The following is a 24,507-nucleotide window of genomic DNA, read 5'->3' as shown; positions in this document are numbered from 1 at the left end:
AAATTTTATTTTTAGAACATTTCTGGTCAATGTCAATGTTCTCTTCCTCTTTAGGAGCAAACACTGGCTTAGACTCTAAAATCTTTTTACCCAATTTACCTTGAACTTCAACTATCTTAGACTCATAATATTCATAGTCGTCTGCTTTCTTTGGTTCATAAGGTATAACAAGTTTGTATGCTTTGCCTTCTTTAAGGTTTGAAAACCTTCTGTCAAAACTTTCTTTGACTGTTAACAAACCTTCTATGTCTAAGTCTTCAAATTTCGCACCATTTTTAGTCACAATAGCAAACTTAACTGGTTCGATGTTCCAAACTTTGTCAAATGTAGACTTTTCAAAATGGTAGAAGTAAACATTCAAATATGTGAATGGGTCTAGTTCTTCTTTGACTTCTGTCATATACTTGTTGACTGAGATGAATTTCGTCATCTTTTCTATCGGATAAAAAAAATATTTTTTTTAAAATTTACTCAGAAAAATTTTTCTTTGTATATACACCATTCTGTACGTCTAAAAGATTTTTGACATTTGCCAAGAATGTTCGTTTAGACGCTGTCATATAACCATACTCTTGACAATACTGTTTATACGAATCGTACAATGACCTTTCATCTAAACACTCAAAGTTAGTCTCATCTATAAACAGTTCATATACACTCTTGTTTGCTTCTAACAATGTTTGTCTCTCTTCGGTATGTGGAATTTGTCTTGGATTGAACTTAGAAATATCTAATGTCATGAAATATGAGAACAAGTGGTTGTAAAAGTTAGGTGTCAAAGTTTCTGCTAAGTCGTCAAAATATTCTGTATCTTGCATATAAGCTTCTGACGTTCTGACAACTACATATCTTCTGTCAGAACTTTCTAACTTCATCGGAACGGCGTTGTTTGAAACCATGACGAAGTTTGCAACATTTTCACAAACTCTTTGGTCTTTATATTTTCTTCAACAACTCCAACTTTGTCTGTTATAAGACTCTCAAAGCATCCGAGTTCAAAAACTTTTGTTGTATCTATACTTTGAAGTTCGTTACATACTATAAGTTTCATATTCTCTATTGAAGAGTTAAATTTACCGCAGATGTTTTCTAAGTTTGTCATATTCGGGTTCGAATAGCCCCTCTAACAGTTTTGCATAAGATATCTGTAAAGAAAGTGTTCTTACCTGTTCCTTGTTTTCCAATTACAATGAGAGCAGTTTCATTTTTAGCACTTGGATGTTGTAAGATGTTTGCAACCAACATAAGATATACTCAATAGACTCTTTCGTTTCCATTGCATATAATTTCTTTGACATGGTCTAACCAAGCTTCTATAACATTTTCTTTCCATTCTACTTGTTCGTATTTATATCCAGTGAAGATAGAATAGAAGTTTGGAGATGGTGTATAGAAACTTTATACCACGAACTGAAAAATCTTCAAGTTTTGACAATAAGATATCCCAAGCATCTAACATCTTCATGCCAACTTGTACGACTTTTATTTTCTTAAGTTTCTGTTTACATTCTTGTTCTGAAACTATTGTCGCTCTTGGTTTGTTAAAGACTACATCCCAATTCTTTCATGACATAACATTCTGGGGCAGAGTCGACATAAATGACTAAACGTTTCAAATTCTCGACTGCTTTGTTATAGTCTCGAAATGGACACATATTTCTGAACGCTTGGAAGTCATAAAAATCTGAAACGTCTATTCTGTACATTTTTTTATATAAAAATAAAAAAAAATATTTTTTTTATTCTTGAGCTATTTGTTGTTGCATTTGTTCCATTTGTTGCATTTGTTGTTCTTGAGCTATTTTTGTTGAAGTTTGTTCTTGTAGTACAATACTTTCACCAGTTGCATCTTCCAATTCGAAACTTTCTGCCGTCATTGACAAATACATAGGACATAAAAGTTTTACAGGAACAAAGTTTGCGTCAACTAAGGTTAAGTTTATGTTTGCTAAAGTGTTTGAGTTTACTAAAGCTGAAAACTCTGCATTCGAATGAACAATAGGCAAACCAGCAGAGAAAGTGTTGTTTATACGCATGAGTATCTTTTGGTCATAGTAGTTTCTGTCGACATTCGAATAGCACTTTGAACCTAAGTTTGAAACAATATATAAAATAGGTGTACTTAAAGTCAATGGAACAGACATTCCTTGTATGACACCTTTCCTGTTATAGGAAACTGTTGGTAGTAAAAAACCAGATATAAGTTTTGTATTATAGCTCATATCGTTTATACTAAACTCAGTCGGACATCCAAAACATAATGAACCTGCTCTAGTTGCAGCACATGTTACATCCGTCCTAAAGTATTAAATAAGTAACAAAACCTGTTGGTGGTATATCTGAGTAAGTATCTTCAAAGAAGTATTTTTTTACCATTCACAACAACAAAGTCTTCTGGTGTCAAAGAGCAAAACAGGCTTTAGTCGTCATCGTGTTTAAGGTCAGTTTACAATATCGTCCTTGAGGACTTTGTAAGTTTTGTTGTTATAGAATTATATGACTCAGGGTTTTTAGTCGTAATAGTATAAACCACTATGTCTTCTGCCATTTTTACTTAGCAAACAAACTTTAATGAAATGTTGTGGTCGTCAAATATTTTTATGACGTTGGGAAACTATATTTTAAGTTCAACGTTTTCACCTCCTTTCATAACGTATATCTTGTCAATGACATTGTATGAAACACCACAGCAAGCAATGTCGGGTTCTATTTCTTTGATGTTTATATCGTCTGCCTCTGTCAAAAGTTTCAATAGTTTTTCAAAATTTCATGAGGTGCGATGACATATGAGTTCACTTTTACAGGGTTGTGCTCAACCAAGTTTAACATTATACCCAAAGCCTGACAAATCTTCTCCTGAGTTTTAAGTTTGTCTTTCAGTTGTTGGTAGTCGTTCGAATATCTGCAACAGAACTTAAGTCTCTGCTAACTTCAGGGTATGTTGGTTGTTCTTTTACAGGAAACTATTGTTATACCATCTTCGTCTTCGTATGGTTTCCCCACTTCAACATCTCTGTCTTTGACATTGACAACAACACTTTGACTGTTTGTTTGAGTTGGTGAATTTAACTTCACATCTGCCATCGCCATTAAACCTTTTGAAAACACTTACGCTTCTATTTTTCGGAAATGACATTTTACTTAGAATAAAAAAGATGGACGTATTTGAGTATCTCTTCGAATTGAAGCAAAACAAAGTTTACACACACAAACAATACAAGTTCATTGATAGAATAGTTCTTTATACAAACAATGGAAAATGTTATAGAATAGCAGTCTTTGCTGAACCAAAAATATTTTCATAAAGCAAAGAAAGATGGTATAACCGAGATGGTTGAAAGTTCTTGACGTTGACAAAAATATAACAACAAAACTGACCGATATTTCTAAAGGTAAGTTTATAATACAATATTATATCAAAACTGGCGTACTGTCAATATTTGACGGAGAGAAGTCAGTTCAAGAACAACTTACTGACCTGCTGCCAAAATCTGCTCGATGGAAGCTGTCGTTATACCAATCTGAGGAGCCCCAGCAGGTTTCATCGAACGAATCTTCAAAAGAGCATCTTCCGTGAAAAAGTGCTATTGGTTTTGTAAACTTCTTTGCTTTCAATTCATCTGGACCGTCTCTGTCACCAGTATATTGTATTTGAACTGTACCAACAGTTGAAATACCACCCATAAAGTCTTCTGAGTCAGCAAATGGAATGCCAAGCCAAAAGTTTGAACGGTCTCCATTTGTATATTGAGTTTTTTGACCTCCTGCATGAGTCCATACTTTCACATATGGCATAATAGAACTTTGCATTTCAGGGTTAATGGTTGTTGTGAAGTTGTTGTTAAAGTTCATAGCATCTAATGTCAAGTTGTATGACCTCATATCCTCAACTGTAGAATATTCTTCTCTTGGATAGTATTTGCCATCTATGTTTATATGGTATTTAATACCAGGGTTGTAGAAGCAAGAATAGTCATTTATAGTTCGTCTGAACAGTACAAACATAGTATCTGCATGTTTCATTGCAGTTGTTAAAGCAATATCTGTTCTTGCACCTGGGTCAGCACTTTGGTTTCCAACTTCACCTGCAAAGTCTTTGACAGATATTTGGTGTATAGGGAACATAAGTGGAACTGCAATATATTTGGCAGCTAAAGCATTTGAAATATCTGGGTCCAACATATAGACTGCAAGTCTGCTTTTCTATTCTCTTGCATTCAAACTTTTTCGCATGTGAACTGTTAAACTGGGTCCCAAGCAGTTCCAGCAGCATTGAAGTAGTAGTTTACTTCAGTGTTGAGGTTTGAGAAACCAAAGTCTAAGTCAACTTTGTCTTTGCAAAATTCGGCGAATGACGTTTGATTTGCTCCCTTTACGTCTGTAAGAGTGAATGGGTCTTGTGTTGGTGCAATGACTAAGTTATTTTTGCTTGGAGTAAGTTCGATAGAAATTTTCCTGCCCAGTTTGGCAAGTATCTTAAAAACCTGAAGATGAGGAAAGATGACAAAGGAACTCTAAGTTTCAATTTTACTTTGGTTACTGCTGCTGCAGTTTGTCCAGAAAGGTTAACATAAACTCCTGGAACGTTAGGGTCAAGTCTTCTTATTTTCTCAATAGGTTGCATACTGGTCTGTTTGTTCTCTAGCTTGTGGTTTGTACTGAGTTTCTCAAAGCGAACCATTCATAGTTTGCCCATGTTACTGTTTGAACTAAGTCAGAGTTAGAATATATCTTATATCCCATGAAAACTTCTGGAGCATATTGGTATCCGACATAGAAAATTCCATTGCAACCTTTCTTGTCAGACAACTTGGCAGAAGGTTTTATTTCAATGTCTTGTTCCACGTATAAGAATGAGTTGTCAATAGAAATAATATGAAACCTGTCGCAAGCAATATCTACTGTTGTTGAAGAACCTTCTCCAAACTCACCTACGTTTCCATAAGAAACAGCAGTTGTATATTCGTAAGTTCCAGGAACTATTTCTGACCTTCTAATGGCATTGTCGCATTCGTTATACCATTCGGAAACATTTCCATTCATGGCATCCAAAACTGTTGGCGTTATATTCTGAGCGGCGTACATTTCATATGGGTAAAAATATAGAATAGTTGGATTTATATGTCATAATAGAACCCACTCCGACCAAGCTTTACTTTCTTCCTGACTGAGTTTTTAACTCTTCTTTTTCCTTCATTGCCACTACTTTCACTAGATGAAGTTACTTCTTCACTACTTTCACTTTGTTCTACTCTTCTCTTCTTCTTTGGTGTCGCTTTTGGTAACTTGCCCTCTGCTTCAAGTTGTTGCATCTTTGCTCATGTTCACCTAGTATGTTGTAAATTTCCCATGTCCTTTTTGCCTTTGGGCTCTGGTCGCCCATCTCAGGTAACCTATATCCTAGAAAGAGTTTGTCATAGTTTGTATTTGAGTCTTTGCGTATTGTTTGCATGACTCTGTCCTGAGTTTCCGGTTCAAGCTCTTCAAACAGTGCCTGTCCATATGGAATAAGCTCGTTTCCAAATATATGTTTTTGTAGCCATTCTGGTTTCTTTCCATGTTACCAACAATATCTTTTGTGAATGGGAAAGCTTTTACCCAATGTTTCAGTCTTGCGTCGTTTATTTCTGTAGTTGGTTTTATTTTGTCAAGGAACATGTTTTTCAATACTAACATTTCATTTGGTACTGTCCATTTGAGTTTTCTTAAATATTCATCCTTCTCAGTTCATTGTCTGCAAAGTAAGTTTTTATGACATTTTGCAAACTTTCGTTTGCAAGGTCATGTACAATAGGTTCTCTTCCTTCTCCTCCTAACTTTCTTTCTAAATCTTCACCAAATATACCATCTCTATGGTTCTGTGTAGTTCTTTGAGATAAATGTTCTAGAACGTCAGGTGTTATGTTTCCATCAGCCATGTTCATTTCATACTGGTTCAAAATATCTGCATCTTTCATATCTTTCAATGGCATTAAAGCCGCGCTTAAATACCAGCTATATCTCGTTCACCATTCAATTCCATTGCGTCTACAACTTCTTGGAATTGTGGTTGTAAGTTTATGAACCACCTATCCGGATTAGCTTTATGACCCCATCTCATTGTAGTTCCATCGTCTGCAGAAACAAAGTAGGTTTGTTTCCATCTTGGTTAGGTTCTGAATGAACTTTAAACAATGTTTCATTTCTATATGTTTTCTTGAAATTTAACCTTTTATCTTCACCGAGTTCATCCAAAGATTGAACGTTAAATGCTCGTAAGTAAAAAGGGTTGTTGTATTTGTGTACATTTTCTTTCAGTGCTTCCATTCTATGCCGAATATTTTCATCTGGTGTTGGAGTCTTTTGTATGTCGGCAAACATTTTTCGATATTCTTCTACTATGTCAGCCGAATTTTTTTAGACTCTTGGAAATATTCCATATTCTCCGCATACACTTGTTGAGGGTCAAGATTTTTCGGCTGTTCCAAATCTTCATCTAGTTCTGTGAAGTTAGTTTCCAAAGGAGTGACTTGTTCGTTTCCTTCAGGCTCTTCTAGCTGTTGTTGCTGAACTATTTCTTCCATGTCTGGTTGTATCTGAACTAGTTCTTCCTGTGGAGTTTCTTGTACCTCATCTGGTGGCATTTCATATATTCCGAGACCGTTTTCAACAATTTCCCTATCTACGTCATCCGCATTCATAAGCTTTTGTTCTTTCGTTCCGTCTCTATTTTTTACGCGTTTCATGACGAAAGTTGAATTGTCATTTAGCTCTGACATCAAATATCTCGGAGTAAATTCATCCATGTCATTTGGATGATATGCTATTAAATCATATCCCTTAGCGAGCTTGTATTTTCCAGGTTTGAGATTATATCCGTTTTGGTGCTGAGCCATAAAGCTAAATAGGTTCGGGTCAGTATTTCCATCCTTGAACTTTCCAATAGCTTCTTTATATCTGTCACTAAAGTCAACAGTATCTGGGAAACCACACTCTTCTTTAAGCATTTTTAAGAATTCTTGGTTTCCTTGTTCTCTACTTCTTTTATGTCCTTGCTCTGTTTGTGGTTGTTGTTGTGCAGGGTTTTGAACTGTTGGTTGTGCTGGATTTTGAACTGTTGGTTGTTGTGTTGGTTGTTGTTGTTGTTGTGCAGGGTTTTGAACTGTTGGTTGTTGTGTTGGTTTTGGTGCATGCCTGTGTCTATGTCCATGTGACGATGTAAATGTTTTAGGTAGTCCTGGTGCAGGTGCTTCTCTTGGAGGGTTTGGTGGTATATAAGTTCCACCAGCTGGCACATATGTTCCATCTGCAGCGTAATGTCCTACCTGACTTTTCGTTTTTAAGAAAGCATTTACTAGGTCTGTTTTGGTCTGTTGTAACTCTTTTTCTTGACTTTTCACAACAGTTGCTCTAACGGCGTCATAGGCACTTTGAACTGCCTGTCTCGTTGCTGTATCTGTTATTTTCGTCATATTTTGTGCTACTTCTTTTAACTCTTTGTCGAAACCTTCAGACTTCAGTTTCTTTCCAGATGAGAAATCGTTCACTTGTTTCACCTTACTATGAAGAGCTTCGAAGGCGTTCTTAAAGTCAGCATTCGTTAAAGCTTCATTTGAACTGTCTTCATCCGCTTGTATTTTTGTCCTTATTGACCCTATGAGTTGGGCTGCTTTAGCGTTGGCTTGGGCATCTAACCAGTCATTGTTAGCTTTTATATATTCTGCGCTTTTCATTGCCTTTTGCATGGCTGCATCGTTATTTTTACTTTCTTGTGCTAAGTTTTCATACTGTACGGTTTGGTTTTGCAACTGTAAAAGTTTTTCTGCCTTTACAGTTGCTTCAACTTCTTTTTTATACTCATCGCTATCCATATATGTCTTCAGGGCTTTTTGTTTTATCTCTTCATCTTTCAGTACTTTATATCGAGTAGTATGGTTTTTCAAATTTATGACATCTTGTTCCATTTTTGCTACTTCTGCTGCTTTTTCTGACACTTTTTTCGCATATTCCTCTGTACTTAGTTCTTTCAGTTGTTCTTCTTTCTTCTTTTTCTCTACGTTTAACTCATTGAGTTTCTTTGTGTGTCTGTCATATTCTAGTTTCTTTTCGTTTTCACTTATTTGCTTCTGTATGTCTATGTTTGACTTTTTGACATCTGCTATTTGATTTTTGAGTGAACTCAAATTCATTTGACTTTGAGGGTTATATGCTGTTCCGTCTGCAGCTCCACCATAGCCTGCCATTTTCGCTAAAAGTGCCGCTCTTAAACCTCCACTTTGTGCACCAAGAACTCGGTTTAAGAGCATAGGATTGTTTGACATTTGTTGCAACATAGTGGGGTCATTCAGCATTTGTTGTTGCAACTGTTGTTGTGGTGTCAGTCTTACTATTGGATGTTTCAATGCTCTCTTCCTCTTACGTATATTCTTACGTATCTTACGTGGCATTTTAAGTGAAGTTAAAAAGCGGCTTTATACTAAACATCTTCGGGGCTAGAGGGCACGAAGTGCCTGGAAGCCCCAATACCTTTTTTTTTTCTGTGTAAATTTTGCTGATTTTTCTTTTGTATCTGCAAAATTTTAAATTCTTAATATCGAGTTTGGGATCGTAGCATCATCCTGACCATTCCTTTGGGAAAGGAAAGAAGAAGTAAAGCAATACATTTAATTTACTGTGCAAGGAACTCTAAATATTCCAGGGAGTTAACCCTATTCCATTCCAAAGCTGCCATATAATTAATCAAAATGAGAGATATTATTGCAAATAATATAAACAATTAATTTTTACCATTTTATAAATTTTGTGTATTGTAAACAATTCAAGAAAATAAGTGAAAATTATTTTCCAGCATTTCGCACAACATTGAATTTAAAGTAATTTCAGCATTTTAAAATACTTGGAAAATTTGAAAGAAAAGAAAATAAATTATCTTCTTCTATGGAATTTAGTTATTTTCTGTTCCAGAATTAGATTTGTAGGGCTGTACAAAATCGAGAAAAACATTGCCATGCGGTAATATAGGGTCAAAAAAATCGCGCCTCGGCGGCTCCGCCGCCTCGGCACTATTAAGTGCGCATTATATTTAATATGTCCTTCTTTTTTTTCTTTTTTCTTCTTCTTCTTTTCCTTTCCTTCTTCCTCTCCTTCCTCTTCTTTCCTTCTCCTTCTCTTTTTACAACAACGTCGAAGATCTTCGAATTTGATTGTTGGAAAAGCATCTATTTCAGATAAAGGATGCCTTTCTCACAGTCAACATACGAGGGTCCTGGCTGAAACGTTCTCAAAAAGCCTGAGATGGTAATTCTCTGATCACTCATAGCTGGGCAGGTAGTCATTGCTGACAATACCTGTCTTTATGCATGCACGCTTTCATGTATATGGGTTTACACTATCAATTCGCAAAGTTGTTCCGAATTCTTCCAAAATGGAAGGACCCGAAACAACTTTGCTTGTTAACGATACAGACGCATTACTTTGCATTGATACTGTGCTGAGTTGTGTAGAAAGTTTGATTAGAGTTGTTTTGTTCTGGTATCTCTCATCTTCTGATGAGAGAAATCAAAGCAACACAACTCTAATGAGTTTGTTTTCACTCATTTGTATGTAGGTTTTTAGTTCGATTGGAGCTGCTTCATAATGAGATCTCTCATCAATTGATGAGGGAGATCATAACAAAGCAGCTCTAATGTATATGCTCGTATTAACCGGGTTGTAATGCGTTGTAACGTCAGCTTGTAGTTCGTTTGGGGCCACTTCATATTGAGATGAGAAGAAATGATTAAAGGACTCTGAAAGGCTTTGGCCGTTGATGTTGTAATCGCATTACTTGGAACTAGCTGGATGCTAAGCTGTGTAGAATGTTCGATTAGAGCTGTTTTGATATGATTTTTCTCATCATAAGATTGGAGGAATCATAGCAAAACAACTCTAATGGGTTTACCATCATCTACTTGTATGTAGATGTTTGGGAAATTGTCTTGTTAATCGATTTTCGAGATGACTTTCAAATGCTATAATCAAATGACAAACAAGTCTAAGATTTCTCGACAATACATCAAATCATGATGTTTGTAAGTGCGATGAGATTAGAGTTTTTGAAGGAATGACAAGAGAAGTAGGGAAGCTCGGCATTCGCCGAGCAAATTAAAAATTAACGTATGGATTAAATTTTAAGAGGAATTCAATTTTAATTACGGGTTGTTCAAATATTGATTAATATAAATTTATTAATAAGAATAAACAATTTTTGTTTTTGAATTTATTCAATTTATAGCTTTACATATAGTTTCAAAATTGTACAACTATGATTATTTCAACAAAAAATATCTTACTTTTTAACTTCACTTTCACCCTCACTTTTTCCGTAATTCAAATTTCAACATTATGTATTTTAATTCCTTATAGTATTTTTAACATAATTAATCAAATAATAATTGGAAGTTCTGAACTCACTTTTTCCGTAATTCAAAATCAAAAATATGAATAATAATAAAAAAAAAAAAAAAAAAAAAAAAAAGGCATTGGGGCTTCCAGGGCTGCGCCCCTCTAGCCCCCTGAAGATGTTTAGTATAACATGCAGTTTATATAAAATGAGGTTTTTTTGGGGATAGCGGGCTTCCCAGGCACTTCGTGCCTTCTAGCCCTAAAAATTTTTGAAAGTCGTTGCTGTTGACTTTTCGGTAGAGGACTCAAAATAGTAGAACTATGTCCGGACAAGTAAGGGTCTATCGTCGCTACGTCACCAGGTCCCTCGGTCCCTCGGTCCCTCGGTTAAACGAACTTCTCTGAAAAAATGAGACAACATGACATTTTGACAACAGTCCAGGAAGTCTTAACAAGATAGGACGGTTATTTTACAAAACCGACAAGTACTTGACCGAGTAGTTTTCATGTTTTGTCACTTTTCTGTCACTTTTCAGGGTAAAAACATTTTTATTAAATATAAAATGAATTTTACAAAACCACCGTTACCCTTCTTTGGAAATAAGAGTAGATGTAAAGATATTCTATTGAGAGAACTTAAGAAACTACCGAATGGTCTAACATTTGTAGATTTGTTCGGTGGAAGTTTCTATATATCTCATTTGTGCCATACCGTATTCCCAAACTCAAAGATTATATGCAATGACTTCGACAACTATATGAACCGTCTCAAACATATACCAGACACAAACAAAATATTGAGTGAGTTGAAAGAAAGATACCTATAGGTAAGATGGAACGTATACCATTAGATAAGAAAAATACTGTCAGAGAGGTTTTGAAAAAAGCAGAGTATATTGACTGGGATAGTATATCTTCTAGACTATTGTATAGTGGTTCTATAAGAGTTCATGACATTGAAACACTTATGTCAAACGTTTTATATCTTAACTATACAAAGGTTTTCAAAGAGAACATAGAAAAATATACTGAGGGTATAGAGTTTGTGAGATGTCGTTGGACAGAGTTGTATGAAAAATACAAAGACAAGGAAAATGTTTTCTTTATAGTAGACCCGCCGTTCTATAACACATACGATTTTCAATACCAAGTAGACTGGACTTTGAGAGACTCTTTAGAAACTTTAGACGTTTTACATAACCATCCATGCTTTTACTTTACATCCGATAAAAGTGGTTTGGAAAGTGTTATGAGATGGTTAGAGGACATACATGAGTATGATTTTAGATACGATAAGATAGAATATGAGAGAGGTCCTATAAACCGGAAAAAGTGTCACAACAAAGAAATTTTATTGGTAAGTAAATGTGGTTTGAAATAGGACTACTTGTTTTAGGTTTTTTCCATTGTGTCATTTACTTATTTGACGTGGCAGAAAGATATAGAGAATATGAAGATGAACCAATACCAGCAAATGTTCAGCATATGTACTCGTAAGAGATATTTTTATCTAATATTAAAATGGACGCACAGAACTTAGCGAATGCACAGCAACCTGGACAACCAAACCCAGAGAATATTCCAAATGAAGTTAGAATACAAACTGCAATGGCAAACTATGGTCAGGTGCCAACAGATGTACAAATGCAAACTGCCATGTCAAATGACGCTGCGTTAGGCTTACCACCATGGTATGCAAATATGAGATGGAAAGAGTTTTATACAAACCCTGAAGTGGGATATAAACAACTCTATGCAGATGACGCGAACACAGGAGTTGACCCAGAGTATGTTTTCTACCAGAGGAGAAATAGAATGTATGAGCTCCAGTTAAAAAATGCTATGGAACTCAACAGGAAACGTAAGAGACTAGGCGGACATTAGATTTTTACATATAGTAAAATGGGTTTCTTCAGTAGTATTGGAAACTTCTTTCGAAATGTTGGAAGAGGTATATGGAATGGAATAAAAACCGTAGGAAGAGGAATTTGGAACGGAGTCAAAAATATTGGTAAAAGAGTAGGTCAGTTCGTTGGTATTATACCTAAAGACCCTGAACCAGAAGAACAAGCTCCTGTTATACAACAGCCTGAACCTGCACCACAGTCTAGTTGGCAACCAAATCCAACACCTCAACCGTATTAAAATTATATTTTTACCGTTCGATAGTAGTTGTATATGAGACTAAGTTCTAAGTAAAACGCATGGTATAATGGAACTATTCTCTTTCTTCCATCTGTTGTAAACCATACTTGAAAGTCTGAAATACTTCCACTGGGTGGTTCATATAGCTTTGTAGGTTTTTCGTAAAAGTCATTTGCCAAGCATAAAAAAGAGTTTTGTGCGCCAGAAAATGAAGCATGAACTATAATAGCATCTGAGTCGAAAACATTTTCATATGTTCCATTAGGGTTTTCGACTTCATAAAAGTTCGGGTGTACTGGATATTCTGCAGGCTGATTTAACATCCTCAAAAATCTATACCATGCCAAGTTGTTATATTTTGTAGAAATATAAACGTTGTCTCCAAGGTCTTCTATTCTATCGATTTTAACAGTTGCATTTTTCCTGTCATATAAAATATCGAGATGGTACTCTCCTTCGTCAATGTTGTACTGTTTTGCATATTCGAGATAGATATCGTTTATTTTTTCTTGAAAAGCTTGAAGAGTTGTTTCTAAGTTTACAAGCAAACTAACTTGTAAAAGTTTTCCCTGTACAAATTTCTCATACGCACGTTTTTCTTTGTTATAGTATCGAACTTCAAAACCGACCGTAAATGGGAAACCATGTATGGCTTCTGAAATGAACTTCATTCTACGAAAGCCAACAGCTTTTGTGACGGATGGGTCTCTTAACCATCTTAAGGGGTAGTCAAAACGATAGCCTTCATGTTTTACGGTCTCTGTCTCAAACTTTTGACCGACATTCGTAAAAAGTTCATCTAATGGTTTAGTTGTAGCAACTCTTGAATTTTCTTTTTCTATTGAAAGCATATTTTATCTAGAATAAAAATGTCGAAAGAAACAGCGTCTATGAGAGAAATACAACACAACCGACAACTCATTTTGCAAGCTCTAAATAAGAACACAACAAACTTTTCAAACTATTCTAAGATATCTGAGTCATTGAAAGAAGGAAACTTAAAACTGACGATAAACCCAATGACAGATGAGTTTCTGTTTCAAGACAGTAAGAACCATACTGTTTGTATAAATCCAACAAAAGGAACTTTAAACGAGAAGCCTATAAAAGAACTTCTTTTGAAAGCAGATATTGACAACAAAGCTGACAAAGAGTATGTCATTGAAAAAGTTCAAAAGAACATGACAGAGCAGATGCAACATATGCAACAAAAGAACATACTCATCCTGAACTAGCAGACAAAACATATGTTGACAATAAAATGTCAAGTGAAGTGACAAGAGCTGACAAAGAATATTCTAAAAAGACTCATACACATACCATTGCAAATATTACAAACTTACAAGAAACCTTAAACAGGAAAAGTGACGTTGGACATACACATACTATATCTGAAATAACAGACTTAAACGTTAGCCTTGAAAAGAAAGCTGACAAAGAGTATGTAGATGCAACAAAAGACTATATTTTCGCATGGACAGATAGAGCATACCCACAAAAACACCATACACATAACATCTATGACGTAGATGAACTTCAAGAAAAGTTAGATGACAAGGCGGATAAAACATATGTTGACAATAAAATGTCAAGTGAAGTGACAAGAGCTGACAAAGAATATTCTAAAAAGACTCATACACATACCATTGCAAATATTACAAACTTACAAGAAACCTTAAACAAGAAAAGTGACGTTGGACATACACACGATTTCTTCGCAACTGTTGGTATAGAAAATATTGAAGGAACGGTTGAAGAAACTGGTGGGGATGTATTAAATTGGAAACCTCCTAACTTTCCACAAGGTTTAACATCGGATGAAGACATAACGACGATGAAATACACTAGATGTAGAAATGTCTATGTCATGGAGGATGAAAACAATGTTAAATTCACTGCTCAAGATTTATATGACAACAAAGCTGACAAAACATATGTTAACGATGAGTTAGATAAGAAAGCTGACAAAACATATGTTAACGATGAGTTAGATAAGAAAGCTGACAAAACAGAGCTTCAAACGTTAAAGACAGAAATACTTCAAACACTATATCCTATAGGTTCTATTTACACGTCAATGAACTCTACCAGACCAGAAGTAGTACTTGGTTTTGGAACTTGGACTCAAATAGTCGACAGGTTTTTGTATTGTGCAAACTCTTCAAAGGAAACAGGCGGAAGTAAAACGATTTCAGGTGCAAATTTACCTGCGCACAGTCACTACATAAATTTAAGTACATCTGAAGCAGGTTTGCATAGTCATAGATTTTGGGATTGGTCAGGAATGACAAAAGGTAAAGGATATGATGTTAAAGAGGACGTTAAGTTTGCTATAAATTGTTACTGGAGTAACACTGAGGTAGGAGGAAGCCATACACATCGCGTTTCAGGGTATACGCAAACAACGGGACAGAGTAAAGACTACATGCCACCTTACATGACAGTTTACGCATGGTATAGAAATGCTTAGTCGTCATTTTCAACTTCTTTAGCATATTCGTCAGGAGTTGTCTTATATTTGTTAGGAACTGTCTTTGAAAGTATACCACCTTGAACCTTAACAAGTTTGAAACGAGGTCTGACAATAGTAGTTTTATCTTCTGCTTGCAGTCTGTACATTTTGCCATGTTTGCCTAAAACTTCATAATATTCTCTTGTATACTTTCTTCTATTTTTACGAACACGAATGCGAGTACCTGTCGAGTTCCCATTGTTGTCATAGTCAATAGTATTTTCATATGGGTCGCGTTTAGGTATTTCTATTTTTACTTTGTCACCTTTCTTAAGTTTGAAGCCTGGCATTCTTTCTTGTTTGTCTCTTTTGACTAAACTATTAAATATATAGTCTTTCTCTAAGTCGGGTTGTTTTTTCATTTCTTCGGGAGAGTGGTTTCCCAAACCTTTTTGTTTACGGGTATTGTAAATATTTAAAACTTGTCTCATCTTTGCCATGGAGAAGTGTCTATATTTGTCGTCATATGACATTTCATCTACCTCACCACCTTGTGGTTGGTTTAAGTCTCTTAAGATTTTTATACAACTGTCAATGACACCAAGAGCAGAATGGTTTTGGTCGACAATGAAATATTGGTTTACATTTTTTGAACGCAGATAGTTTTTAATATCGTCTGATTTGAAAGAACTTTCACAGTCAGATGTCAGTTTTGTTGGATGGTATTTGTCAACGAATATTGTCAAAGCAGTTTTCACATCTAAAATATTTTTGGACTGTAATGGTATGGCTTCACAGTATCTTGTGTTCTGACCGACAAATATAAACCAGTATGGAGGTCCATCTTCTCTATACCTCGGAATGGAGATGGATAAAATGCACACATTTGCACACATTTTGACACTTTTTCTGACAAGCATCATTCAAATTTGAAGAAAAACCTCTAAATTTCATTCAAATTTCTGTCAAAATGTGTGCAAAATTGAAATAGGCACACATTTTGACATACGATTATTTATATACGTTATTTTAATGGTTTCAGAGAAATCTTCGTTACACATTATTGAAGATTACTCAATATTTAAGTGAATGACTCACTACCACCTGTTTAGAAAAATGGTAGCATAAAATCCAAATGTCACATATATTATTTCTTATTTCATACAAATAAACTTACAATTATAACCTCAACTTGTTTGCAAAGCAGAAACTCAATATAAGCAATCGATCAGTAGTGTATTTAAAAGTCGAATTTAAATTTAAAAATTTATAATCTTATTTCGGAACCAAATAGTATAAATTTAGGACAAAAAGCTACGTGGTGTTGATAACAACTATTAAAATTCAAATATTACTACCATGAACAATACAATGGCTCATATTGATAATTGATAAACGTGCATATAAATTGCATATATCATCAATGTCATTAAGTAAAATACATGTATATAAATAGATTAGAAATATTTTTCGGTTAGAATTAAAATCTATGTAATAAAAAATAAGTTATAAAAATAAATACCGAATTTTTATTTGTAATATAAACTGCTACAATATGCTAGTGTATACAAATGTATTTGTCGTATTGATTTGAAAGATCTTCAACATGTTCAGATCTAAATTTGAAACTCGTAAAATAAAGCGAATCTTTATTTATAATATAAACTGCTACAATATGCTAGTGTGTACAAATGTGTTTGTACAAATGTATAACTCTTTGTCAATTGTTATGGCACCTTATAACTTAAAAATCATTTTCATTAACAAATATAAAAAGTGACAATTAATATTTTCATTAAATGCATATTTAATTATCAAAACAATGTCGATTTAGCTTGAATGTTCATTATAAATGTGTAAGTTTCGGAAAACAAAAAATAATTAATTCTCGCAAAGAAACTTATTTTAAAAGAACCTAAACAAAAGTTCATATAATAATAAATCTAAAAATAGATATTAATTTAAGAAGATAATGAGAGAATGGGGATGTTGTAAAACAATGAGACTTAATGATCAATAATTAAAATAATAAAATTAATTAAAGGAAAGCTAAAATAGTTTAATGAATTTTTATAGATTGATTACACAATCAATGTTTCTGTGTCAATGTACATCAATCAACATTGTTTCATTGAATTTTGTCTTTCACCAAGAAGATTCAAGAACAAAGTTTTGTAGTTTCAATAGATTGATTACACAATCAATGTTTCTGTGTCAATGTACATCAATCAACATTGTTTCATTGAATTTTGTCTTTCACCAAGAAGATTCAAGAACAAGTTTTCCTCTTTTTCTTTTTTAAATGATTAAAATATTACCTTGCTTCAACTTTACACGTTTTCGTTTACTAAAATTATCTTTTACCTTCACTTATCTTATCATACCCAATTATTCATTTAATTCTATATTTTTCTGACCAAAAATCCTCTCAAATCTCCCTTCTTCTTTCAAAAATTCTATGAGTTTATTCAAATTTCCTTTAAATCTTTGCTAGTCCTTCTATAAGATTCATTCTAAAATTTTTGAAAAAAATTTAAAATTTGCTAAATATATTCTTTATTACTTTGCACTATTTTCCAATTGAAAATTCGTCGATTTTAATCAAATGTAAGATCATCATAATAAAAATTATGAAACTTACCGTGTTTATTAGTAAATTTCAATATGAAGTTGTTATACAAACAGCTGGGACTTTAAATTGAGAAATTGCATAATTCCATCTACAAATTTTGGTCTAGACAATAATCATTGATAAATTATAATATATGTATTATGTGTATTTACATTGCATATATAACAATTTCAATTTCTATATTAAATTGTTATTTGATATCAGCTATATTTGTTCAGGTAAAATGAAGTGTAAAAATATAACTCATGAATTACATATATATATATATTATTTTTATTATTAAAATCAAATTCAGATTTATAAATTAAGGTTATTCATTTTTGATATGGTTATCACGCTCAAATATGTTGACAAAGAGTTATACATTTGTACAAACACATTTGTACACACTAGCATATTGTAGCAGTTTATATTATAAATAAAGATTCGCTTTATTTTACGAGTTTCAAATTTAGATCTGAACCATGTTGAAGATCTTTCAAATCAATACGACAAATACATTTGTATACACTAGCATATTGTAGCAGTTTATATTATAAATAAAGATTCGCTTTATTTTACGAGTTTCAAATTTAGATCTGAACCATGTTGAAGATCTTTCAAATCAATACGACAAATACATTTGTATACACTAGCATATTGTAGCAGTTTATATTACAAATAAAAATTCGGTATTTATTTTTATAACTTATTTTTTATTACATAGATTTTAATTCTAACCGAAAAATATTTCTAATCTATTTATATACATGTATTTACTTAATGACATTGATGATATATGCAATTTATATGCACGTTTATCAATTATCAATATGAGCCATTGTATTGTTCATGGTAGTAATATTTGAATTTTAATAGTTGTTATCAACACCACGTAGCTTTTTGTCCTAAATTTATACTATTTGGTTCCGAAATAAGATTATAAATTTTTAAATTTAAATTCGACTTTTAAATACACTACTGATCGATTGCTTATATTGAGTTTCTGCTTTGCAAACAAGTTGAGGTTATAATTGTAAGTTTATTTGTATGAAATAAGAAATAATATATGTGACATTTGGATTTTATGCTACCATTTTTCTAACAGGTGGTAGTGAGTCATTCACTTAAATATTGAGTAATCTTCAATAATGTGTAACGAAGATTTCTCTGAAACCATTAAAATAACGTATATAAATAATCGTATGTCAAAATGTGTGCCTATTTCAATTTTGCACACATTTTGACAGAAATTTGAATGAAATTTAGAGGTTTTTCTTCAAATTTGAATGATGCTTGTCAAAAAAAGTGTCAAAATGTGTGCAAATGTGTGCTATGTTTTTTTCTCCTCGGAATGTTTTCCAAGATATCCATAAACCAAGCATTTGGTGTTGAACTAAAGATTTTTACCATGAGTACTTTCTTTGTTGCCTTAGAAACATACGGGTCCTTGTTTGAATTCGTCATTTTTAACCCATAAGAAATGGGTTTATTTGGCGCAATAGCAGGAGTCGCATCTAGATTTTTGCCAGCAGTGGGAACACTAGCCAGAGGTGCATTTGGAATTGGAAGGAAGATTTTGAGTACATTAGGTATACTGAAAGAGAAAGCACAACCTATTATACAAACCGTACAGAAAGGTTGGGAGGTAGCACGAGATGCAGCAAATCTTATTCCAAATCCTGAAACAAGAGGAAAAGTTCAAGGATGGATGGACAATGTAGGAAGACAAGCAGGAAACTACTATAACAAAGCAAATGACTACTATAACCAAGCAGGGCACTACATGGACCAAGGTGAAAGATTCTTTAACAGAGGATATAACCATGCACAACAATGGGTAAACAACAACCAACCGCAACCACCTCAAACTTGGGGAATGTAAATTTTTTTACTGAGATGAAATGAACAATACAGCATTGAGACAAATGGGTTCAAGATGGATTTGTCGGCTTCCAGCAGTTACACAACCACGTGTTTGTCAAGTCCTCCCTATACCTCAGGAAGTTTTAGACCGACTTAAAAAACAACAACAACCAGTTGAAAACAAACCAAACTAAATTTTTTTACTGAGATGAAATGACCGAAGAAGTTGAAACGGTAGATTTGACACCACAAACAAAAAGTTCAGAACCATTGTCAAAACCTGTCAAAGAACTTACAGATGAAGAGAAAAATTCAATAATAGAAAGTGTGAGGTCTGGAAATACAAACTCTAACTACAAAGTCACTTTTCATAGAAATGGAACGGCAAGTATCTCAAAAAAGAAACAGACTCTCACAAATAAAATATTGAAGTCGGAAGGAGCTTTCGAGACAACAGATGGAAAAGTTTACTTCACTGACCAACAGTTCATTATAGAACATCTCATTGACTTAGAGTCAAAATATTCTAAACTTTACAACAAACACAAAAAGTTGAAAGGAAAACAGAAACAGATGGCATATGACATTTATGAAGATGTTGACGACACAACTATTCCAGCAAGTGAAGTAAAGTCAAATGAACCGAAAAGTGACGAAAAACCAATAGAAGAAGGGAAGCCAAAAACTGAAGAAAAACCAAAACCAAAGGTTAGTTTCCAGACTAAACCAAGCCAACCTTCATTAGCTGGTATGGGTTGGCGTCAAAGACTTTTGGCAGCGGGTGGTTATGTAAAGTAAAGAAAAAATATTTTTTTATTTTATTTGAAATGTACGCTGAGTCTGTCGGAAAAGACCGTTGGGAAGACATAGATGAAGAAGTCTTTACAAAACATTGACGATGAAGTTCATGAGAAATTAGATGAAGAAGTCTTTACAAAACATTGACGATGAAGTTCATGAGAAATTAGATGAAGAAAGTTCATGAGAAATTAGATGAAGAAGTTTTGACAAAACATAGACAAGAAAGTTCATGAGAAATTAGATGAGAAATATGAAATGGCATACCATTTAAAACAAAATATATTTTCAAAAAAATATTTTTTTTATTTTATTTGAAATGTACGCTGAGTTTGTTGGAACAGACCGTTGGGAAACTTGTTTGTTAGATGAGAAATATGAAATTCACTGTTGTGAGTCATTTGAAGTCAGAAACAAAGAGACAAAAAAAGTTTTAAGCGGATGGGAGGGAAATAAAGGATATGCTATTATGAAGATGAGTGGAAAACACTATCCTAAACATGTTGTCATTGCAACTCATTTTATACCGAATCCTAACAATTTACCTTTTGTAGACCATATAAACCATATAAGAAACGACAATAGACTTGAGAACTTGCGTTGGGTTACTCGTTCTGAAAACAATAAGAACAAAAGCAAATTTGGAGATATAGTATTCGAATTTGTCGACGAACTAGAAGATGAAGCAATTGAAATTACAGACTATGGTAAGCATACGTTTGAGTTTTACTACTATAGCGAAGAACAAGACTCTTTCTACTTTTATACCGGCGTAAACTATAGAAAATTACAAGTATGTTTTACTAAGGCGGACTATGCTTATGTAAACGCTAGAGATACAGATGGAAAAAACGTTAGACTATATCTTAACAAATTCAAGAAGCTATATGGCATACCATTTTAAAACGTTTTTAAAACAGTATATTTTTATTTTATTTGAAATGTACGTTGGGAAACTTGTTTGTTAGATGAAGAAGTCTTGACAAAACATAGACAAGAAAGTTCATGAGAAATTAGACGATGAAAGTCTTGACAAAACATAGACAAGAAAGTTCATGAGAAAACATTGACGATGAAAGTCTTGACAAAACATAGACAAGAAAGTTCATGAGAAATTAGACGATGAAAGTTTTGACAAAACATAGACAAGAAAGTTCATGAGAAATTAGACGATGAAAGTTTTGACAAAACATAGACAAGAAAGTTCATGAGAAAACATTGACGATGAAAGTCTTGACAAAACATAGACAAGAAAGTTCATGAGAAAACATTGACGATGAAAGTCTTGACAAAACATAGACAAGAAAGTTCATGAGAAATTAGATGAGAAATAAAACATTGCATACCATTTTAAAACGTTTTTAAAACAGTATATTTTTACATATATAAAATGCTTCAGGTTGAAAAACAAAGAACAAAAGTAGCAGATACAAAACCGTTAGACTATATCTTCACAAACGCCGGTAGGACTATATCAGATGAAGAAATTTTATCCGGAGCTTACAGGTTTGACTATCCAGTTCGCTGGCTTCAAAGTCCTTCAGATGCAAAGGCAATAGGATTTAGAAGAGTTTTGTTTTCAAATAGAACTAACGCATTCATGTTTGCAGTATATTTTCACGGTCAGTATAAAGGCTCTGATGGTCTAATAGAAAAATTTGACGAAATGAGAATCTTTACTATTCGTTCAGACGAAAGTCTTGAAAAAACTCTAAATGACTTTCAAACTCAAATAAACAAATACTACTGGGAATTTCAAGAAAAATACGACTCTTTACTAAATGGAACATACTATCTAAAACTAGAATACGACAAGATGAATTCCACAGTTTCATTTCAAAGGATTGAAAATAACCCTCCAAGAGATACAGAGTTTTTATATTGGGGAGTAGACAAACGTTCTTGGGCACAATTTCTTCGGTTACTAAACCAGAACGAACCATTGCCACCTGACGGTCCGTTTAAATTTATATGTCCACCAGCAGATTTGACAGTTTATAGAAACGTGTTCGACCCTCAAAATGTCATGTGTCATGCAAGTTTCAGTTCAAGCAACAACAGTTTTCTGTGTATCGGTAAGGACTTTTATGACTTTGCTTCTAAATTCTACGAACCACCTAGTAACAGTTTCTCTGACTTTCAAGTCTGGTTCACAACAAACGGTGTGCAGCATATTCTTCCATTATACTATGACTTTTATCTCGAATTGTCTTTCATATACAACTACGGAAAAGTGCTGAAAAAGTATTGAAAAATATATTTTAGATCTCACCAGGTCCCTCGGTCCCTCGGTCCCTCGGTCATTTTAACTTCTCTGAAAAAGTGTGACAACATGACATTTAGACAACAACACAGGAGATAGATTTCATCGTCAATGTTTTGTCATGAATTTCATCGTAAATGAGCGTAAATCAGACAAAAATATATTTTAGTTTTTTTAAAAAAATATTTTTTATTTTTATTGTAAGAACATGTCAGCAACAACAGCACCAAACTCGTTAGTCATGAACCCAACTTCAATGTTAGTAGAAATGAAAAGCTTCATTCCTTCTTCATATACTTTCGAAACAGAAATCCAGAAGATAAAGCAAGAACTTCTCCAAGGAGATTTAGACTGTAGTGCGAAAGATGAAACAAATGAACAATATCTTTATGAAATGCAGGATATTATTGACCATTTACCTAAAATTCCTGAAATACAACAACAAAAGCTCACTATTCCAGAATTCGATGAAATAGAAGTGAAACCAACTGACTCAGTAGAAACCAAGAAGTTCATACGTAAGGTAAACTATGAGTTTCTTGGATTTCATTGCAACCACAAAGACTGCGATATGGTATATTTCATTGACCTATATAAATCTGAAGAATTTAAGACCTACGACAACTTTGTTTCGTTAGTTGCAAAATGTGTATGGCAGATAAGAGATAAAGATAGAAGAGGTAAGGTATGGAACGAACAAATAAAACCAGCAACTTTTGAGTTAAAGAAAACCATTTACGCCTTACTTGTTTTAGCAGGTAAGGTTTCAGAATATAATGCTAAAATGAACTCACAATGTTCAAAATGTAAAGCAGCAATGAAGAAATATAACTACTCCGTCAAAGAGATAGAACGTATGCGAAAAGACTATACTGACTTAAAGAAAGAAGCAGAGAAACCAGCAGAAGATAAAATGGACATGTTGACATTTCTGAACAAAAACTATCCAACTGCTAACGATTTCCTTCTATCTGATGTCAAGAAGAAGTACAAAGAAACTTTCGGCATAGTTAAAACTTTTGATATCCTTCGTGAAGAAATAGAAGCTACAAAACTGTTTAAAGTCATGAACCATCACAACATATACCATGTAAAGCGCTTATAAAACTTTTATGTTAGAAATATATTTTTGTCTGATTTACGCTCATTGACGATGAAGTCTCAACAAAGCATATACGAAGAAGTCTATTTCCTGGACTGTTGTCAAAATGTCATGTTGTCTCACTTTTTCAGAGAAGTTCATTTGACCGAGGGACCGAGGGACCGAGGGACCTGGTTCGCCTAAAATATATTTTTGCTGAAAAAAATGACCAAATTTCATGATATAACTATATTTTTTTGACGAAGAGAACTTTTGCACTTCGTAAAAAAACTCTATGAAATCGTGAAAAAATGACCAAATTTCATGATATAACTATATTTTTTTGACGAAGAGAACTTTTGCACTTCGTAAAAAAACTCTATGAAATCGTGAAAAAATGACCAAATTTCATGATATAACTGTATTTTTTTGACGAAGAGAACTTTTACACTTCGTAAAAAAAATCCCTGAAATCGTGAAAAAATGACCAAATTTCATGATATAACTGTATTTTTTTGACGAAGTGAACTTTTACTCTTCGTAAAAAAAATCCCTGAAATCGTGAAAAAATGACCAAATTTCATGATATAACTGTATTTTTTTGACGAAGTGAACTTTTACTCTTCGTAAAAAAAATCCCTGAAATCATATCTTTTATACAAGATAGAAAAAATAAAATTAACGCTAGTTTTTTTAAAATATTTTTTTTTATTTTGTATGTAAAGACAGGAAATGACAAGCACTGAGTTTGAAACAGTTAAAAAGATAGACAATGAGACCAAAGTGGTTAGAATAGGTGATTTAAACGTAAGATACTCAAAGAAATACAAAAAATATTCTTTGTCAGACATTTTAACACCATCCGGAAAGAGAGCAAAGGACTGGGTTAGAAATGCTTCATCTCAGAAAATTTTGACAAGAAATCCTGA

The 24,507-nt window shown here is 33.5% G+C and overlaps 11 protein-coding genes across 11 annotated transcripts, besides 7 other annotated features; 7 read left to right on the top strand and 4 right to left on the bottom strand.

Moving 5' to 3' along the window:
- Positions 1 to 6,156: part of a mobile genetic element that runs on past the window's edge.
- TVAGG3_0799950 (protein of unknown function, DUF4108 family) lies at positions 12 to 430 on the bottom strand (the record flags this gene model as incomplete). The annotated part of the gene is made up of 1 exon (XM_051247276.1): positions 12 to 430. A coding segment is annotated over one exon (419 nt), but the record flags the coding sequence as incomplete, so codon positions are not given.
- Positions 6,157 to 6,581: 425 nt separating the features above from the next.
- Positions 6,582 to 7,712, bottom strand: TVAGG3_0799930 (protein of unknown function, DUF4106 family; the record flags this gene model as incomplete). Its single annotated transcript, XM_051247275.1, has 1 exon — positions 6,582 to 7,712. A coding segment is annotated over one exon (1,131 nt), but the record flags the coding sequence as incomplete, so codon positions are not given.
- A 99-nt stretch (positions 7,713 to 7,811) lies between these two features.
- Positions 7,812 to 8,426, bottom strand: TVAGG3_0799920 (protein of unknown function, DUF4106 family; the record flags this gene model as incomplete). Its single annotated transcript, XM_051247274.1, has 1 exon — positions 7,812 to 8,426. A coding segment is annotated over one exon (615 nt), but the record flags the coding sequence as incomplete, so codon positions are not given.
- A 523-nt stretch (positions 8,427 to 8,949) lies between these two features.
- Positions 8,950 to 9,153: a mobile genetic element.
- Positions 9,154 to 9,485: 332 nt separating this feature from the next.
- Positions 9,486 to 9,745: a mobile genetic element.
- Positions 9,746 to 10,075: 330 nt separating this feature from the next.
- Positions 10,076 to 10,149: a mobile genetic element.
- A 1,914-nt stretch (positions 10,150 to 12,063) lies between these two features.
- TVAGG3_0799880 (uncharacterized protein) lies at positions 12,064 to 12,246 on the top strand (the record flags this gene model as incomplete). The annotated part of the gene is made up of 1 exon (XM_051247273.1): positions 12,064 to 12,246. The coding sequence occupies one exon, from the start codon at positions 12,064 to 12,066 to the stop codon at positions 12,244 to 12,246; it is 183 nt and encodes a 60-aa protein (XP_051082748.1).
- An 18-nt stretch (positions 12,247 to 12,264) lies between these two features.
- On the top strand, positions 12,265 to 12,507 carry TVAGG3_0799870 (serine threonine-protein phosphatase family; the record flags this gene model as incomplete). The annotated part of the gene is made up of 1 exon (XM_051247272.1): positions 12,265 to 12,507. One exon carries the CDS (start codon positions 12,265 to 12,267, stop codon positions 12,505 to 12,507), a length of 243 nt encoding a protein of 80 aa, XP_051082747.1.
- Positions 12,508 to 12,509: 2 nt separating this feature from the next.
- Positions 12,510 to 13,358, bottom strand: TVAGG3_0799860 (uncharacterized protein; the record flags this gene model as incomplete). Its single annotated transcript, XM_051247271.1, has 1 exon — positions 12,510 to 13,358. The coding sequence occupies one exon, from the start codon at positions 13,356 to 13,358 to the stop codon at positions 12,510 to 12,512; it is 849 nt and encodes a 282-aa protein (XP_051082746.1).
- Positions 13,359 to 13,921: 563 nt separating this feature from the next.
- Positions 13,922 to 24,507: part of a mobile genetic element that runs on past the window's edge.
- Positions 15,824 to 17,938: a mobile genetic element.
- Positions 17,962 to 18,918: a mobile genetic element.
- Positions 19,475 to 19,630, top strand: TVAGG3_0799830 (uncharacterized protein; the record flags this gene model as incomplete). The annotated part of the gene is made up of 1 exon (XM_051247270.1): positions 19,475 to 19,630. The coding sequence occupies one exon, from the start codon at positions 19,475 to 19,477 to the stop codon at positions 19,628 to 19,630; it is 156 nt and encodes a 51-aa protein (XP_051082745.1).
- Positions 19,650 to 20,234, top strand: TVAGG3_0799820 (phage tail repeat-like family; the record flags this gene model as incomplete). Its single annotated transcript, XM_051247269.1, has 1 exon — positions 19,650 to 20,234. One exon carries the CDS (start codon positions 19,650 to 19,652, stop codon positions 20,232 to 20,234), a length of 585 nt encoding a protein of 194 aa, XP_051082744.1.
- TVAGG3_0799810 (His-Me finger endonucleases family) lies at positions 20,710 to 21,138 on the top strand (the record flags this gene model as incomplete). The annotated part of the gene is made up of 1 exon (XM_051247268.1): positions 20,710 to 21,138. The coding sequence occupies one exon, from the start codon at positions 20,710 to 20,712 to the stop codon at positions 21,136 to 21,138; it is 429 nt and encodes a 142-aa protein (XP_051082743.1).
- Positions 21,625 to 22,485, top strand: TVAGG3_0799800 (uncharacterized protein; the record flags this gene model as incomplete). The annotated part of the gene is made up of 1 exon (XM_051247267.1): positions 21,625 to 22,485. One exon carries the CDS (start codon positions 21,625 to 21,627, stop codon positions 22,483 to 22,485), a length of 861 nt encoding a protein of 286 aa, XP_051082742.1.
- TVAGG3_0799790 (organellar and viral DNA polymerase type B) lies at positions 22,706 to 23,020 on the top strand (the record flags this gene model as incomplete). Its single annotated transcript, XM_001294613.1, has 1 exon — positions 22,706 to 23,020. A coding segment is annotated over one exon (315 nt), but the record flags the coding sequence as incomplete, so codon positions are not given.

The sequence above is a fragment of the Trichomonas vaginalis genome, chromosome VI (genome assembly GCF_026262505.1).
Source record: "Trichomonas vaginalis G3 chromosome VI, whole genome shotgun sequence".
Classification (NCBI taxonomy): domain Eukaryota; phylum Parabasalia; order Trichomonadida; family Trichomonadidae; genus Trichomonas; species Trichomonas vaginalis.
The sequence above is the reverse complement of the archived record's forward strand: the minus strand, read 5'-3'. Positions and strand labels throughout refer to the sequence as shown.